General features: G+C 36.9%; 1 protein-coding gene across 1 annotated transcript in view; it reads left to right on the top strand.

The window, feature by feature from the left end:
* The first annotated feature begins 4053 nt into the window (after window positions 1-4053).
* Window positions 4054-20604, top strand: part of LOC105148897 (EGFR adapter protein) — a 64890-nt gene continuing 48339 nt past the window's right edge. Inside the window, exons 1-2 of the mRNA XM_087413604.1 lie at window positions 4054-4853; window positions 11915-11995. Coding sequence (XP_087269730.1) covers window positions 4815-4853; window positions 11915-11995 — 120 coding nt within the window. The 5' untranslated portion in view covers window positions 4054-4814. The remainder of the gene's footprint in view (window positions 4854-11914; window positions 11996-20604) is intronic.

Below are 20604 nucleotides of genomic sequence, written 5' to 3'. Positions count from 1 at the left end.
AAACGACAGTCGCAGAAGATAAGCACAAAGATAAACTATTAACGCGTAGCGCGGTTCTCAAAGTTCTGCTTCCCTATCATTTCTCATGCGCTCGAGAAGCGAATATCATTAATTCAACGATCGCCGCCGTATAATTCGCGAAATTTAAGGTAGTTTTAAGAAATCTGTTTGATCGATATTGCACCGTCGTACGTTTCAATTCAATTTCACGCAAAGCAGGTCGATACACTTAACCTTTTTTTTTTTCTTCTCAAACGTAACGCTTAATTCAATATTCGCTTTACGGCGCTCTACAAGACCAAATTATTGGTCTACGGTCAATTAGTCTGCAAGTATGCGTCAGATGTATTACCGGGCAAACAGGATGCGCGTTTCATCGCGGCGGTGACCGTCATACGATCTCATCAAATATTGCCTCCGGACCGCCTCGCGCAGCTCCAAGCGCAGCGTTTTTTGAACGGCCTCCACTAAGTATGCGACTCGCGCCGTAGAGAGTGTTGCCGAGACGTGGTACCAGAAGAAGTGGTAGGGTTAAAATAAAAGAGGAGGAAAAAAAAAGAAGAGAAAAGGAAAGGAAAGGAAACAAAAAAAAAACAAAAGAGTGGGGGAAGACGTCCTTTATTCCGATGCATAAGCGTGCCTTAGTACAGGCATTAACCTCCCTACCATTTTCTCTCCTTTCTCTTTTCCTCGCGCGCCTCGCGCACCGCAGACTATAGTCATCGGATTCTCTTTTAGGGACCGTGCTAAGACTGCCAGATGAAAGTATATAACCGGTTCGCAGCTGCAGCCAGTCTGGAGACCTGGGTATCGGCCGGTGTGCAACTGGCGGGCACACACCGTGGCGCCAGGAACGGATTCGTCGTCCGTGGTCCCAAGAAAGGACACGTACGATCACATCTCCTTATCTTGTCTCGAAAACCTCCGTTAATCCTTTTCGCAATAGCAGCCTATGCCCCCAGCTAGAAAGTGCAGCATAAAAATGATATAAATCTGATAAACCGCAATCTCTTTTAGAATAATAAACGGCAGTCCAGGTTTAAAGCTAGACCTAGATTCACGCAGCAGGTAGTCTGTCTTATGAGGAAATCAGAAACAGTTGAACACGACGAGATCAACGTTTCCTGACGTCGCGATAGTGTTAGCGAAGCAATTTTACGTATCGATCCCTTTAACTTTTATCTACATTTCTGTCCAGTACATTATTACGGTTGCATTGTTTCGCGGTACTCATAGACATGTGTTGTTGCTAAATTCAAGTAGAAATATATTAAGATATAAGCGGGAATGCACAACGCATATCTATTTTTAAAAATTCTCTATATTATTCATTATTACTATATACTTCTCATGCAAGGGTAACCTCTATGTCTGTCATGATATTACGATGAACGTTCCGTGTGTGAAATTTATTAAAGTATCTGCTCTTTCTAAACCGGAAGTTTTTTAACCGAATGTTCTTTCCAAAAGAATAAAGGAAGGATATCCGCAAATCATGAGATTATGATGAGGCGGCAAAAAGTGAAGAAAATGAAACGCAAAACGAACATTGTACAGCATGTCCAGGAATTGGCAAAAAATACTCAACATCGCGTTTATTGTCAGAGTCAATTTCTTCATAGAAGTAAAAACGGATAATTATTACCTTTATTTCAATAACTTAGACTTAATACATATACTTATATTCTATTCCTATAATTTTATAATTAAACTGTCAAACTACAAACTACTGCTTCATTTTTATACAATGAGTATTATTATCTAGAAAACAATTTAGACATAAAGTCAAAATTCGAAATATAACACGTCTTATAAATTAATAAAGATGTTTCTATGACACTTTTGTGAGAACTATCTAAAAACCGTATGAAAAATATATTATAAGATGTCTCATATCTCAATTTTGGACTTCGTTTTATTTGGGTAGTATCTCGAGTTTTGTAAAATTACCTGAATGTAAGTAACTTCCGTATATTCTGCAAATGAGCGACAGTCATAGTAGATGAACGCAGCAAAGTGACGGAAGATACGAGGAGCTTTGGGATAATCATGCCTAGCACTGCTCAGCTTATTACATTTAATGATCTTCATAGAGATGAAGCGCGCTTGATCTTCCGTGACGAAATAAGGCGCGTCCTCCAACAGGATATCGTATCAAAATTGAAATAGCACATAAATATAACTTACGATTCACTAATGACGCGGAGATTGATTGCAATCTCTCTCTCATAGAATATTAAAAAAATGTACAAACACTGTGCAGACAATTGTAATCTCCTAAACTAATTGATTTAAAATTTTTGAATTTTATTTTTATATTAAAAAAAAATGTATTCTGACAATAATATCGCCTCTGGAATAAAATTTGATGGTAAAATGATTGAAAGAACCGCATAAATCGAAATACTTAAAAATTCGTTAACTACTATTTTGAGGAATAGCATGGATGAATTTAATCGCATTGATCTTATTATGTAAATATAATACAACAAAGCAGCAAACTGCTTCATCCGTAGCGATGTTAATAGTGGTTGGTAAACGGAATAATTAGCAGCGTGCTAGAGAATTAAAAAAAGTTAGAAAAAATTTTTCACACGCCACTGCATTCGAGACAGTTCGCGCAACAATAATCGCGAATTGGGGTATACAAAAGTATAATACGTTCGCGAAGAACTGTAAGAAGAGTGGCAATGTCGCCCAGGTACTCGACCGGCCTCTGCCAAACTCGCAACTCTCCTCCACCCCTTCTCTCATTTTCTCCTGTTCTCTCTTTCTTTTTCTCTCGCTTTCTTTCTTCCGTTATTCTTCTTCGACTTGTTCGACTCGTCACGACCAGTCGGTCAGTTCCTCTTTTTCCACAACGTACGATCCTTCCTAGGACTCTCTATACGTCCTTACCTCTTTACTTTTATCCGTGCGCCATTGGCCATTAGCGACCGCGCCGATCGCCGACCGCCGTCCGTATCATCGAGGCCCCGGCTGGCCCCGGCGCGGTAAAGGGCCCCTCTTACTGGGTCCCGCGGGCCAGTCTTTCGTCGCGCGTTCACCGGTGCTCCGGCCTCCTCAGGCCTCCTCGCGTTCCGGCCGATGATCTGCCTCCTCGGCGATCCGGCCATGTGCCATGATTTTATACCGGTATACGCGTGTTTCTACGATGACTACCTGTGAGTGCACATGGCCGACAATTGACGATAGCTCCATATGCGCGATCGAGAAACTCAACGTGGCTCGTTCCACCGTTTCACTATCCAATACTCGCTCTCATTTTACCTGTTAATGTGACTCGACGATAATATTGCGATTGCGCGCGTATTAAGAGTTATAGTTTTCCGTTGAATTTTACGTCAATATTGTCAAACGAACGACGATCCGGGCAATCCAATCGCGGTGAAAGAGATTTCACACTTCAGTTGCATATGCCACGGTGATTTATCGGTAGTTGGCCTAGATACGCAATTGTTATAGATGGAATCGTGATTTTAAAAGGATTGAATCTCTCGACCTTGAACATTGCACCGTCAATGAATGATAGTGTCTACTGCACGTATTTCTTTGTCATTTTTTTCTGAAAATTGTGTCGCGCGCAATTTCGTATATTGAGTGACTTTTTGAATGTGATATATTTGTTTTGACAATTGAGGTGAAAAAGATGTGCGTGACGTGCGTGATGGCGTACGAGGACGTAGTATTCGAATAAAGTGGCAGTCTCTCTGGTTACAGTCATTCTCACGAGGAACTCGATATAAAATCAAAGTAGCTTTAGTTAGCTTTAAAGTAATACGTAAAAGCTTCAATTGACATATTCTCTTTCTCGTATATTCATGCTATATATTTCGAGTAATTAAGTCTCTCTAATTAAGCAATTAATTTACTTTTATAGATTGAAAGGATAAGATGCAAAACTGATACTCTTTCTCAAAAGTTTCTCAAATGAAAAAAATTTCTTAAATATTTTATAAGATTTTTTAATCAAAATATATTTAAAAATGGTTTATATATAATTGGAAAAGAGAGAGGTATGCGCTACAATTTAACTTTGGCTTTTCTCGTGTTACTTTTTCGAGTCCATCCCCTAAATAAACCATAAATTAATAATTAATTGGCTGTTATCCGTTTAATTTAAATCTGTTATTATTTGTGTACCCGATGTAAACATTAATTAAACGTATACATCAGTGTGTATAATGTAATACAAATTAATTCTTTAGTTCCTTTGCGTATATATGCATTTACGATCCGAGCTATCTGACGATACAAACCAAACCAGTTGAAATTCCAGTTGTAAATGTCGTAAACCGACTATCACATGAACGCGCAAAGGTCGACCAGTCTTTATTTCTTTTCCAATCGGCGACAAATACCTCATTTAAATATATCTGAGAAATTTAGCCTCGTAAATTTAACATATCCAGATCGATGACCGCGTCCACTTCTCGTGTTATTAAAATATGTGTTATAATTGATGTAAGAATATCCCTTTTCAACGTTAAAAGTCCTTTAAAAGTGCTATCGATTTTTCGACGACAAAACTGAAGCTATTAGCTTATACTTGAAAAGGATTATATCGAGAATGCAGTTGGATGCATCGTGGATTTTTTTTTTTTTTCAAAAAGTGCCGATAAAAGTAACGCGATGGTAAAAACTTTTCGAATTCGCACGATGTAAAACAAGAGTGCAGTAAAAATGTGTCGCAGTGTTTTTTATGTGAACTGAAAAACAATTCTATATATTTTAAGTTATCCCGAAAAGTATCCAATACATTCCTGAGAAAACGCAACCGGTGCCGACCAGATGGGAAGTGATGTATACTTATTATGGCAGAAACGTTCTCAAAGAGATCCGTCGCAGCTAAGGTGAATTTTATCACAATTCATTAACTATAGTTAAGCGTAACGATATATTTAGATTGATTATAAGATGGGAAAATATAATATGATCATATATCGATATTTTACCTATTTCTTTCCATTGTCTTATTTATAGGACAGCATAAACAATTTTTTTCTCCACATGTATACGAGTATATCAAAAATTAAAAAGATGCTTTATATAAAGTACTCATATACAGAAAAAAATTAAAAAGATGCTTTCCTATGAATAGGACAATGAAAAGAGAAATGGATTAATAACAAAGAAATAAGAAATCGTTAATTTAATTATCACAACGACAACGATCAATTTATTTACACGTATCTATCTTAATTCGATGATCGTATTTCTAAGATCAACCGTGCGACAACAAAGCGTGCGTGAATGCTAAAGCCTATTCTAATGTACTCTTTGTTTCCTGTTTCTTGTTTTTTACCTTTTGCTTTTTTTCTCCTTGGCAACCGTTTTATCAACAAATGTATTTTTTGCTACGTATTTCTGGTTTCTTTCGAAGTTCGTTAACTTTTATCTCGGGCGATACAAAACAAAAAAAAAACCGGATGAGAAGCAAAAAAGACAAAGATGTAAAAAAATAACAAAAGGTAAGAAACAAAAGGCACATTGTAGAACAGGCTTAAAGATCGTGGAAAGGTATCACTATCCTCCCGTGTAGGCCACGAAATCTCGTTAATGTGGCATTGACGTACGAGAGGCTTTTAGCTGACTACAGTTATTCGTCCGAGAGATCTTTTAAGCGCAAGTCAGACGGGGTATGTAATTTTCATGTACGACTCTTCTCTTCCACTTCTTCCTTTTCTTCTCTTTCCCGACAGGCGGCTAAGCGAGTAAGCGCAAAACGGCCGTGACACGCACGCGGCCGCACGCGTTTCGCACGGAATCTCGCGCGTGTGCAATGTGCATCATACGCATCTCGCCTTGTCTCGTTTTGTTCCGTACCAGAGGGGAGGGGAGGGGGAGGGGGGAGGGGGGGGGAAGGAGGAGGGTGCGAGCGTGCGCATGCTGTAAGAAATTTTTCTTCGCGCTTCCTTACGATCGCATCTTCCTCCTTTCGAGGAAGTGAACGGATATAAATCTCTCCCCTCGCGTATCTCGCCTCGCTTCCTTTGTTTACGAAACTGCGTTACGATACGGAACGATCTCGTATACCCTCGAACACTCGAACAATCGCTAAGAAGTTAGAGAACAAGTGCCAGAATGTTACATTCGAGCGGAAGAAAGATTGCACAGCCTCGTACGGCAAAGTATGCGGATCCCATGCGAAGCGAATTGATGCGTTGATTTTGAATACGTTAGCATTGTGTTTGCGACGGCTGGCATCGGGAAATGAAACGCAATATTTATTAATTTAACGAACGACCACGCGTTCAAGTGTCATACAATAGAAATAGTAGTACGCTATATCGAATATAACGTGATTTATTAATTTGAAAGTGCTTCAATTTTACGAGTTCAAAATTTCACTTGATTGGCACCGCTCGCAAGTGAATAAATAAATAATGGACCGTCGACAACATCCCGCGTGTCTATTCGTGTACGAAATTTTTCATGCCCTGCACCGCGACTCTCTGATACGCCCCATTATGTTTTCATTCCGCTTTGAAATGTTCTTATTTCGTCTTTTTGTCGTTTATTCTGCAACGCGCGGCGTCAATCCTATTAAAACGCGAAACACGGAAAGGCAATTTCGATCGCGATAAAGTAAAAACGTTTTCGTTTGTGAAACAATCTTGCGCCATCAGGGTACTTTATCAGTGTACTCTATCAGCATCCCAAGTATCTATCGTTTCCGTTCGATAAACGCGGCTGAGATTAATTTACGTTCAACGGATTTACTAATCTCGTAGTTATTATAAATTGCGTTTTAAATTGTCCCGAGGTACGCGCGATTGTTCCCGTCATACACTCGATACACTGACAGCACATTGTATTCGTACAATGCTGGTGTAATTTAAAACTTCTCGACGCGCATAGCCGATGGTAAAAGCCGGATAGCGACGCGTTCACCCACTCGAATAACAAATATTCGGTTCTTTCTGTTCTACGTTTTAACCATTGTTAAAATCTCTGGGTTGTTTTACCGGTCTGCTTGACTTCAATTTTCTCGTTTCAAAGAAATTAACCAATCTTGCGCGGACGTAATAAATTATTACATCAGTTACTATTATTACTATTTCTCGTTGTCTCGTACATTTGATTTTATTTTTATTCTGTTTTATTTTTCTGATTTTCGAGAGTTGTAAGTAGATCGGCTTTTGCATCCGCAATAATATTTTTGAAAGGAGGATAATTTTAGAACTGTGTAAGAATCGATAAAATTCTCGTCGATTGTCAGAATTCTGGAGATAGAACAGCTCGCGAATTAGACTTGATGAACGTCACCTGATTCAAGATTTGGCATTCTTGGTTTCTAAAATAGCCGATCTATGATAATTATTGGGACGCGTCCTAATCGGGAGTCATCGATTTTCAATACGGTCGACTCTTACGCGCGATGATTCGATTCCCATTCTGTGATAGCATTCTGAATCATTTAAATGCTGCGCACGTTTTACGCAACGTCCTTTCTATCCTGCGTCGGTATTCTCCGTCACGACTCTCGTGACGGAGCGCACGAAAATGTCAACAGTTACAACGTGACTACGCTTGGTAAGCGCGGCGAACTATGCAGACTTGCGCGCGGATGCAATTTCGTTCGCGATAACGTAACGAATATCCCATTATCGCCAGAAACTGACACTCACCTCACTCGGTCCTTTCCGGTGGGATAAGCTCGAATCTAATCGGAGCCCGCAAAGCTTTCGCTTCAGAGAGACAAAGCTGTTTAATATCGATATCAGATAAGAGCATATTTCTTGCGATTGACGCGTCTATGAGTAATTATGACAGAATGCAATAGTTGCGATATAATTGTAATGTATTAGGTGTTGGAATTAATTCGTAGCGTTTTACAAGTGATGGGAAGTACTTTCATTAATGTATTTTTTAATGCTCATGTGAAATAAATAACATTCTTTCATTAAAAAACGCTACGAATTAATTCCAACACCTAATAATTAAGGCTTTAAAACTGTCCTTATGTAACAAAAGAAAAGAACAGAAAAGAATTAGTTGAGTAATTAAGGAATTTAATATTAATTAAACATTTTTTTCATAATAATAGCCGATTCCATCTTACGTCGTGCTTAGATACTTATCTTGACAGATAGCTGTACATTTTGATAGGCTTCCTCGAAATCGCCTGCGGATCGACATCTCCGGAGCGTGAAAGTATTCGGATTAGACCGCATGAGAACGACAGTGTACTTATACGATAGTGACACAATATGTTTCTGGCTTCTGGCATCTGCGATATTAATCGAATCTCTCAACTTCCGCATAATTTCGCGAAATTCAACGATCGGTGAAAGTATCCTTTGCCATATACGATATACCTCTTACAGCAAATGGATTTACTGTTGAGCATGGGTGACCCATTCGCAATAAAATAGACGAATAAAAAGGTTACGATAGCAATTTCTACAGCATCCGTTGAAAGAATCAGCAGATGCGAAATTCTGTTACTCAACGACGCAAGTAATAAATCGATTTAATGTTTTTCCAATCTATATTATAGACTTTGTACCGATAAAATATATTCATTAAAAGTAGAAAAAAATATTTGTTTTATTCTAAGAAAAGATATTTCTAATGAAAATAAGCATTCTAGTTTTTAAAGATTTATTAAAGGGTAAAAAATTGGAACTGAAGTAATATTAAAAAATATATTGATAACTAACGTATTATCATAAAACTTACTGTTATATTGGCCGGTATTAGCAATGTAATATACAATATGTATAATATTTAAATATGAAAGATTACAATTGTAATTGTAATTGTTCAACGAAAGAATAAAACTATGTCGGTTTCCGCGGTTTGGCGTGATTCTTCAACAAAAGTAGAACAACCGTGATTCTTCAACGAGAGTGTACTTGGTATCCGGCAAAATTAGGTACTCTATGATGTTAGAGTGACGAAAATTCTGTCAACAAGCTTGTTAGTCCGCACGTATGCCGCAATTTCGTTGGTGGATGATGAGACATGAGAAGAGTTGCGATTGTTTCCGTCCAACATTCTAAATACTGGTGGCGTATGAGATATCGTGCAATTAATGGAATGTGTATATACATATTGCAAGGAAGAACAAGCAAGAATTATCAAAGAATCTGCGAAAAAGAATAATTGACAATAACTGAGGAAATCGTGGCATAAAAGAACAATGTTGAGAATCTCTTTTTAGAATAAAAAGAGAGAAATGAGATTTTTTTTATTTATATATTAGGTGTTGGAATTAATTCGTAGCGTTTTACAAGTGATGGGAAGTACTTTCATTAATGTATTTTTTAATGCTCATGTGAAATAAATAACATTCTTTCATTAAAAACGCTACGAATTAATTCCAACACCTAATATGTATGCGATCATTATTATCAATTTATTAATTTAATTTTAAAAAGGTTCTACCGAAGAGGAAAATAATCCCGGTTTCACGTATCAGAACAGGTGCGCCTCACAATGGATGATTGGTGTCATTGCGTCATTTGGCTGATACTTACGTGCGACGCGAACGAGAGAAGCGCATAGCTCAAGTGGGATATAAGCGATCGAATAAAATAACCGATGTGTTTCGCCACCGTGAAATATATCGTGGATTTATAGTGCCGTAATAATCGTAGCGATTCCTCGCTGGCGGCAGCGCCATGTGCGGCTGCGAGCGTCGTAGAGAAACGGGCTTTTACATTCTTCGATTGTCGTGATCGTTCAATCGATTCGTTTTAACGCTCGTTTTAATGCCTGCGAGATATTAGCACGGCCGATTGCTTGCGCTGGTGGAAATGCGGTAATTGCGGTACAGCATGATGCTTGTGCGGCGCAGCGGAATGAGTTTTTATCATAAAACTAGGCGATGATAAAAGAAATTATAGACACACAAGGTAACGCGTCTTAATATACATGTACCTATATAGAAAAAGTACATTAAGATAAAAAAATTTAATCGTTAAATTTAAAAACAACATTTTTCAAATTTACTAATAACTTCCTTTTCTCGAATTATAATATTTCTAATAATTATAAAATTATATCTATATTGAATTAATTATTACATAATTATTTTATATTATTATATAAAATTATTATGTAATTTATATAATTTATAATTGTTATATAATATAATTATTATTATATGTTATTATATATAAAATTATTATATAATTTATAACATTATTATTATTAATATTACATGCAACAAATACACATTATAATGAATTTATATAATAAATTTTTATTTTAGTAACATTTTCATCACATAAAATAATTTTATAATCATGCGAAGATAATATTTCTTTTGAATATACCAGAATGATTTCGTATCCCTGCTTTCTAATACTGATCTAAGAATAATTGGGAGAAAAGAGATAATTTTACGTTTTGTATTCATAATAATAATAGCTATTCCATCCCTATATTTTTATAAACCATCCATCCCCCTTGGAATTCTCTCTCAGTGAGCATTCGCCCTTCTGCGCAGTGGCATAATAATTCAGGAAAATCCCAGCGATTCCGGGAGGAGATCCTCCCAGAGACAAGTTCGATGAAACACAACAATGAGAATTATCCGGGAGGATTAAAACTTGGATTATATTGCGGTACGAATCTACCGATCAAAATTCCGATTCATACTTCCAGCTCGAAAAAATTCACCAGCACAGAAATCACAGCGAAATTATAAATTAAACGCATTGTATTTCGATACGTTTTTAATTCGTAAGTTTCTTTTCATCAAACTTTCCCACTGTTACGTATTGATTCATTTTTGAAACTTTATCAAATTAAATTGTCGTTCATTATTTATAAATATTTCGCCAATATTCTTGTCGTGGATTATGAAAAAGAAATATATGGTCGCATTCTGTAAGGACATAATTGCGTTAGGTGTCGTTATTTAGTACGTCCCACCCTTGGTGTTTTTATTTATCGTCGTGTTTGGAGGGTCGCTATTTTTATCGGCCATATAATCGGCGAGACACGTTTGACCAAGCGAGAGGTATCCTTATACCGGAAATACGAGTCTTTCGATCTTATTTATAAAAAGATATTTTTTCGGTTTGACTTTTTAATACCAAAAAAATATTATAAAAATGGACAAGCACACATTAAATTAATTTATTCGTAGTGGTCAAAACTATAAAACGCTGCTATCAATCAAATATATTTTTAAATTACGTTTGTAATATTTAAATTACGTTTGTAATATTTGCTTCCTACGACATCCATAAAAGAAGGAAAGGAAAGTCGATAAAAATTTTCTAGGTAAGCCTTAGTCGGACAGTCTTTCTTTGAGCCGAGAGACAAGCAGTTGCCTCTCTCGATTGAGGGAAGAAACGAAATTTTTCAAATTTCATTTCGGCGCGTGAGGGCAGGGATGATCGCCAGCCAAATTGACTATTGAAAGGAAATGGCGAGTCTGGGGGAATCGCGTTCCGGGGTACGGATGTCCTCGAAACGGAAAAAGGAAATTAAATTCTTGTCGTAGGCCAGGTCTGCCTTTATTGTTTTCCAACGGCGTGTGCGTGGCGGTATAGTTTTCCTACTGTGATGTCACCGTCTGGCAGCCACCCGCTGGGTTAGGTGGGTTGCGACCCTTCAAAGCACGGTTGCATTGACGATCTGATAATTATTTCTCGAGCGTATAATAAGCGTATATCGAAGAGAGCATGAAAATAAATATATTAAGCATGCGAGAGTAATAGCAATTTGTTTGTGAGAATATTTGATTATAGTGGTACAAAACGTGCATTTCTTAGAAAGAATTTTAAACTTTATTTGTATTGCTTTTATAAAAAAGAAGTCAAATTCTTAGAGGTCGATTAGCTGTAACGTAATCGTTATTTAAATTTTTTTAAATCTTTTGAAAGCAGCATCTGTACGTCCGAAAAATCTTTTCTTTTGCATTGCTTCTAACACCGAGTTCTTTCTGTCACAGTACATGGGTTCGTTTCCTGTGGCGATTCCCGACATTCCCAGCCGCGCGGAATTTGTGCGCTCCCAATTGGAGATCCTTAGGGTAAGTGCTTTCCCTTGATTCTGTTGTGTACTGAAAACTATTTCTAATTTAGCATCCCTTTCTTAAGGGAATATGATTATTATACACAAGAAATGACAAATTATGCCTGCGAAGTAACATTGTTTTCCTTCCGGGGACGGCAAAACCTGCTTCTTCCGGTAATGCGTGGCAAGACGAATTATTCTAGCGCGCCTCTTCGCATAATAAGAAGCAATAAGATCCTAGGATAATAGCGTGGCATATACCAGCGGTCCCATTTTCACTCTGTTTGTTTTCCCGTTTTGCATGCATGATGAATTCACCAGTTTTATATTCAAATGGTCGACATTATGTAGATGTGTGTATACGAGATGAGATAAAACTATAGATTTTCCCTCACAATCTCTTAAGATATTTAGATGCTACTTAAAAAAAAAACCGTTACCTTCGATCTGTTATGTTTTACAAATCATGATCATCTCCATGTATAATGTAATATCGTAAATAAAACGACGCATACATAATGATGCCCGCATTGATGGGAGCTTATTTCCCGTCCTAATGCTTGACATCAATTGCAATCAACAGCAAATACATTTCGTAATTAGCCCGAATAGATGAGTACCATATGGCAAAGGAATCAAAACGGTTCTCATGTTTGAGGGGATTATTATTCTGAAGCTGCGCTATTACTGTATAAATCTAGTAATGACCGTACCTGAATGGATCAGCAGAATTTCGGCTTTGAGTTTCATCGGAGTTGGATATTTGTCTACAAGCGAGAATAACTCGTGCCAGGAAGTTCCTACTTAATCTCCAACGTACGTGTGCGAAGGTATTCGTGTTGAGCAGCTTGCGTGTATAAGAACGCACGCTGCTACTTTTCCTGTGATACTACTTCATTAAAGTATACGTACGACGCGCTCGTTTTCATCAATTTTACTTGAATAGTTGCCGACGATTAAAGTTAGATTCATTGGTTGACACACATCTTTCCTTTTTCCTACGAATGACAGAGATGTAAACTGTCATGAAGTAATCAACTGTACCGGTATCTATGTCATATTAAATTCTAATTATAACTTTATTGGAAATTTGAATGGAAAGATAAGGGAGCAGATACATTGTGTTGACACGCTTAATTGTTAATTAGCCGACTCCAATATAGACATAAGTAGATTATTGTGAGAGAATTCTAATACCCGAGTATTAGATAGCGTATTATATTGGTACCTAAGTATATACCTAGATAGTATACTAGAAGTATATTATGTTTTCTGCTAATTAAGATTATTTTAATTAATGTATCCAACCTTTAAAAGTAAAAATTGTATAGAAAGAAGAGAGCTTAAATTGTTGAATGAATTGTCATTTAATTAATCATTTAAAATGTCACTTACTACACAGAAATCTTTAAAAATGAAATCGAATATCTTTAGAGATACTGTCAGTAGTTTAATAATCTAAAAAGATGAAACATAAATATAATAGATTTCCGACTTATTTTACATATAAAAATTTATTTATGGTCTTTCTATAATAATTGACTCCTTTTTACTTATAAATAAAATTGTAGATTTGTGGTAACGAAATCAAAGGATACGAGCAATCTCCAATGTAATGAGTCGTAAATTCGACGAGTCACTTGCCTGTCCGTGTTCAGTGATCGTTCCCACTCAATGCGCACTTTCGCAAATCGTCCCTATTGTTATACTCCATCGTAGAAGATCAGACTTTCAAAGAAGCGTTTAGTGTAACACGCCGTAAATGCACGTATATCTCGTCTCGCCCCTGCAACATTTATATTTATACGGCCGCCGTAAATGAGGCGAAAATCACGCTCGGTTGGTTAAGAAACGCTTCACCGGCCTACTGATGCCAGTAGGGTGTCGGTATCTCCATGTTTTGTGGTACAATCGTTAACAATATGTAAGATATGAAATTTTATTAATGCAACTTTATTAATCCAGCACGTATTCCTCTTTTTATTGAATTTGACAAGATTTGTTTTATTCCAAGAAAATACTCCAACTTATAAGATTAAATTACATTTTTCGCAGACATATTTTTTCCCTTTATATGCAAGCTCTTGGTTTTTATAACTTTATTATTTATATAATCAAAATTTTATTATTAAATTATTGATGTATTTTAATAACTATACATTTATATTTACTTGTTGACTACGTAAACATTATTTGTTAATTGAGAGATAAAATTAATTTGATGTGATAATTGATTTATAAACTTTTTTGTGTAAATAATGCATTATTTGATAAATTTAACCTTTTCGTAATCGTGTTTAACTTTTCTCAAATTAGAAAATATTTAATTTAAGCATCTCCAACAGTTTGTATCGATCTTTATAATGAAGATTTATTAAAAAATTTATACACCGTCGATATCAACCATTTTTATGCACCACGTGAATAGTTAATGTCCGTAATGCCCGTATTAGCACGAGAGCCCGTAACAGAGTTTCGTTTAGCTGAGTTTAATGGTAGTCTACTCTGTAGAATGGATAGATATGTCTATAAGAAAATGAGAAAATCAAGAAATGTGATCAAATTATCGGATCTGCTCTGACTTTTTATAAGTCATAAAAATTTGAGAGTAATAAAATATTACACGGTCATCGCAAATAAATCTTTCAACTTAAAATGGTAAGAGAAGGGAGATATTGTTTCCTTTTTGCTGTACTTTTGAAGTTGGAAAAGCGATAAAGTACGTGAAATTATAATATACTATGAAATTTAATGCGAGGCAGTCATAAAATTTAAAGCGAATTAATTTTGCTTTTATATTCTATATTTTAAACTTACACGAATATTTAAATATTAAAATCTTTGCTCGTTATTTTAAAGAATCTAATTGTCATGATTATTTTTGTTGAAAAATTTGGTATGTCTAAATCGGTAGTAAACTGAAACGAGTTTATCGTGAGTTATCTCGTGAGTTTTTATCCTATTTTCGGTTTCCTGCTCAAAGGACATTTTTCCGCAGCAAAACGAAAATTCACAGTGGAAGTTACTCAAAGGGACTTGCGAAGGGCCTTTATCTCGAATTTAAATTGAAACAAAATCATTCAATGGTATTTCTCTCGCGGGAGACAAAAAAAATGGCAGCGCGAACGAACAGAAATTTATTTGACGAAATTAGAACATTCACGTGGACAATTTCGTCGTTCTCTTTAGCACGTACGAATTTCAAGTGTCGCAGGGTGGATAAGCTGTCAAAGCCATCTGCTTTAATTGCCAATTACATGAGACGCTTTCACGGGGTGTCAAACAGTGGTCCGAATTTTTTTCGCGAGATATCCAGCTGGGGCACATTGTACTGATACGGTCGGTTAACGGAAATACGTCGTACCAAAAAATTGTTTCACCTGAAATAGCTCTTTCAAAGTTACGCACAAATTTTGAAATATCCATTATTGTTTCATCAAACATTATATCGCGTTACAAATTGAAATATTGTACAATATTTTGTCAAAATGTTCTCAATTTATATATGTTTTTTTTTTCCTATTGTATTAAATTTATTCAACATAAATATACTGCGCTATTTTTTCTATTAATTAATTGTTAATATTTTTATACATTAGTTGTCAAATATTTCTTTATATTGTACCTACTAGTTATTAAATACTCTTAACTTTGCGTTACTGTATAAGATGAGGTCCAAAGAAATCGCGGCTGCGCTATTAAAATTCAAAATCAAATCGATGAGCCATCGTGGAATGTAATTTAATCGGGAAAAATCCAATAAACGCATTCTACAGCGGCATGATGTATTGGCATACCATCGGTTTCTTTTTCTCAGGTTTCTGTCTTGCCAAGTTATTAAAGCTATGACAAAGGTAGTCGTGTCAAAGAAATACGATCTTGAGGTATGCATCCGAAAGTACCTGTGACAGCAAACAATCGGAAATTATTTCTACAAAACTAAGAACACAACGTTAGAATTTAAACTGAATTTAACTTAAGTTCTTTAAAACCATTCAAATCGATTGATCTAATTATGATTCACTAAGATTACGTATTTCCTATGATGATACCAGTATTAAACATCATTAATAATTTAATTATTCGAATGCGTTTAAAACTTATAAATTTGTAAACGCCTAGAATCGCCAAAATCATCTTTTTTCTTGTATCGTTGCACACGTATGGAATAATTTTGTCATCGTGCATTAGCGAGCCGAGAATAAATAAAATGAATATATACGCAAATACAAATTTGTCATGGTGGTCAATGACGTAGAAGCGTCACTTTCGTTTCGTGGATCACGACGAATGGGGCAGTTTGTCACGAAGGAGGGTATCTTTCCACCCTTGACACGTTGACCACCCTATAGACACAGCGACAATGGAAGGTACTGAAACGCACGAGAACACGTATAGGGTATATCACAATACGTGTAGGTATTCATATTGATTTCAGGGATGCGTAGCCGCCGACCTCTTTCACTGGCTTTTTTTCTCTCTCTCTCTCTCTCTCTCTCTCTCTCTCTCTCTCTCTGGTAGAGAGTCTCTCTTTCGGGATGCTCTTTTAGCGAGGGTTGAAAATAAAGAAAAACGACAACGGTCTAATCTTCCAGTAGTTCGCGCTACACACTAATTACCAGAGATCTCTTAACGCCGTTGTTCTAACCTAAATTACCACCGATTGTTTTGTAGAAGTGTGATCCTTGTGAAAACAAGGAGAAGGATGAAACCGGGAAGGTGCACCGCTCAATCGTTTCAAATCTTGGTAACTTTGCGCGATAAAGTCGATTCACGATCGATAAAGAACAAAGAACGAAAATCACGTTTAACCGGTTCATCCTCAAATTACGATTCACCACGAAACCACCAGGGAATAGTGGAAAGTCGATCTATTCGCACCCACACCTCCATCTTCTCACATTTACGACGATGCGGTTTCGACATTGGTTTACCAGACAATCGTCGACAACGTCGACAACGCCGTGTTACATGTAGCCATGTTACATATAGGTCATGTACAATCCGCAACGAACCGACAATACCGATTAAACATCTGCACAACTCTGGCAGGCGTGAATTTCGATGTTACGCCCGCACGAACATGATCTTTCTGCTGGTTCATGACAGCAGCGCGACGATAGTGACGAAGTGCATTTTTCCGCTTCCCGTAGCATCGAACCTCGTTGAAATTATACATCGGTTTCTGTGTCCGTTTTATGTATCCACCGTTTCTATACATCCCGTTTGCAGAGCTCACCACCGATCCTCCCGTAATCCTTTCCGTGGGGTCGCCGTTATCAAAAGTACGCGCCTCCGCATACAGCAGCGGCGGGTCTTACGAGATTGCCGAACACGGTTTAAAACGATAGCCTGCCGGTGCCCTGGCATTCCCGTAGGTCGTTGAACTCCTTCGTTGAACGTGTGCGCGAATCGTCCTTCTCCCCTCTTTTTCGTTTCTTGGTCCCGTGATGCGAGTGCGTGAATGTGAAACACTGTCGCGCGAGCAATGTGTTGGTGTTGTAGATTGCAGATGCGACGAGAGTGGGCTTTTGACGCAAAAAGTTTAGCAACCGTCGGGTACCGTCGGTCGAGAGATACTTTTAAATGGACGGTGTTTATGCAAAAATGAGTTAATCCGCAGAGTGAAAGTTTTAAGTAAATTCGGTTTGAAAAGCTTGCCGCTGCCTGCAATTATTTGGAAGAAACTGAAGAGAAAGAAGAAAAGAAAGAGGGGGGAAAAAAAGAATCGCGAAGTTAACTCGCTCTACCACAGCGAAACACCCACCATGCGGATATTCTCAGTCGTAGATTACAGAAACGTATTGGCAAGGAATTCGAGGATTATCACCAAGAAGTGTTCGGCGCGAGCGAGCTCGGCACGTACGTCAATGCAACACGCCATCGATCGAAAGGCAATACGAAGCGGCTTATCTGTCGCTCTTTTTATTACTCTCCCGGGCTCACTTTTATGAGAGAATCCACCAGCCAGACTACCGATAGAGTCTCTACAGCGCTTATGGTATTTTCCCCTTTCTTTCTCTCTCACACTCTATTTTCCCTACGCTCTTCTCATATCCCATTCATTCCTACTCCTTTCCTTCTTCACGGCAAGCAAGGTTTTCTTCCGAGATGCAGAAAATCGAGAGATGCTTCGATTCAGGTCAAAGTCAAAGAGCCTTTCCATGGTTCCAAATATTTTCACACTCGATGTGGTTTCAGTTATTCCTGGCATCAGTTACGCGTTTCGCTCAACGATGTATGAGAAATCATTCTGTTTGATATAGATAACAGGATATGCTCGTCTAAAGATGGATATATTTTTTGTAAACTCTATAGATACGGCAAACACTCTTTTACAAAATTTTTCGCCGTTAAGGAAAGAGAAAAAAGTTAAAACGAGAAACAAAATTTTCTTTTAAAGATAAAGAATCACTTTTATTTATTTCCAAATATTTTACCACAAGCATATTTATTAAGAGTTTATTTGAATCTAATTTTTTAATTGATCGTAGTCTTTATTATTTGCATTATTATTGAAAATCTAAAATGAAATGGTCAATTTAATCATATCAGAATAATTGAGTTCGTAATTTTAGTTATTCGTCGTTTTAAGGATTTATCTCAGGAAGTTTTAATTACGCGCTTTCGGTATCAGATTTCAACAATTAGAATATTTGCGAGTCGATTTCTGAGGAAGAAAAATGATTTAATCCCGAGTAAGAAAAAGTGACTTCCGTATAAACTTCCTTGGCCGTTCCAAAAGTCCTCCTTTATTAGCTACAATAAAGAATAGCCATGTGATATTGCCTCTCTCATCATTGAGATTCATAAATTCTCCGTAGTCTCTATATTAGAGTTCTAAATTCTCAAGAAGTTATACTTTGTGGTTACTCCGACAAGGAATATAAAATTTCTGTAAAACTTTTAATTAACATAATAAGAAAATGCACAATTTAAAAATATCTTTTACCCTAGAAAACTCGGTAACATACATTTTATTTTTTCTTTTATTTAAAAAAGATTTAATATTTATCTGTATTTACATTTTCAAAATAATACTCTAATAATGCATTTCTTAATAATGCATTGAAGTATCATCTCGCAATTTCTTAGTCTGTCATTTAAATCCGCAATTAACGGGCTCTAAATTAAAGTTACAAAAAATAACGACCTACGCCGAAGGGTTAAAATAATTATTGCATCGGTTACTGCTGTAACGGTACTTCGTTATCGCGAAATGTATTCAATCAATCAAGTAGTCGCTCGAGTAACTCACGCAGTGCGTGTACGCCAACGCAAGAGAAGGAGAACAACCGCGTGCCGTCTTTGTCACTTATTCACAGCATCAAGTAATTTATATCTTCCTCATCAACGCTATTATCTCGACCGGCGCTTCATAGCCAGCGTGCAATAAACTCTGCGGTGCATTTCCATACGGACAGCGGAGATTCCCGACCGCCCATGTCCGGCTCGTTGGGAATCCTTTTGCTGGCGCAGGTTTATCCGCCTGTTCACTGTGAACGTCAGGCAAGCCGAGCACCACCGGATATTTACAGTCTGCAGTCTACGCGTTGTTCCTACTTTAATATCCTGTCATTGCCCCTGACAAACGCGAAAAGAGAAACAGCAAGCCGGGCAAAGAGGCAGCGGAGTTTCAGAAGGGCGAAGCTTAAAGGATAAGGCGAGGATAAAGCGAGCATAGACAAAGTGAAACTACCATTTTGAAATTTTCTTTTCTTTATTCTTGCAAATATTAATTAATTATTTATTGCCTCTTTATTATCATAATTGTTTAATTAGGTTCTTAATCTATTTATATAATTTTAACATTATAAAATTTCTTATTTCTAAACACTTTTGCAAAGATATTGAATTCTTAAAAAAAAATAACTTTTAAATTGAAGAAAAATATAATGTATTTACGATATTACTATGAATAAGAAAAGTTTCAAAAAAATGTAATACACATATAATACGATATCATATGTTTAGTTTACAATGTAACTCGAAAATGAGTTATTATAGCAAACACGTTTATGAATTTTGATCGAAGAAAAAAATCATTTGAGTGACACGGAATCGCGGTAACAGAATATGCACTGAAATATACGAGATATGGAAAAATAGAATTCTATTTTAATGGTACGAACGCCCATAATAGAGAATTCGCGATATTATTTTATTGAACAGAGCGATAATAGCTGATATTATTCGATAAAAAATATCCGGCGGGTATTTTTTGAATAAAGCTCGGATCGATTTGCAAACTTGCATTTTGTATTTGTACGAAAGATAGGATACGTAGACGCGAAAAAGATACCACGTGATTCCGTCGCATAGGAAGGCCGAAGGCCTCTCTCCGTTGGAATGGAGATCGGGACGCGATGTCTCTACTATTTTTCCCTTCCTTTCTCTCTTTCGCTTGCTGGACACGAGTCCGTCCTTTGAAACTATCTCAAATGATCTCGGATATTACAGTGAAACTCTCCCGTCGTTGCGGCAGTTCCATTCGCGTCCGTTCTGTTGTACGCTTTTCTTCTTGTAACTCATGCCGAATAGTCTGGGAAAGGAGGAAACTTCTTACACGATGTTATCTCCGTGCAGTTTCAAGGAAAGCGAAGATGAAAATGGCGGGCTCCAATA

The sequence above is a fragment of the Acromyrmex echinatior genome, chromosome 14, assembly GCF_024713525.1.
Source record: "Acromyrmex echinatior isolate Ae372 chromosome 14, ASM2471352v2, whole genome shotgun sequence".
Taxonomy (NCBI): Eukaryota; Metazoa; Arthropoda; class Insecta; order Hymenoptera; family Formicidae; genus Acromyrmex; species Acromyrmex echinatior.
The sequence above is the reverse complement of the archived record's forward strand: the minus strand, read 5'-3'. Positions and strand labels throughout refer to the sequence as shown.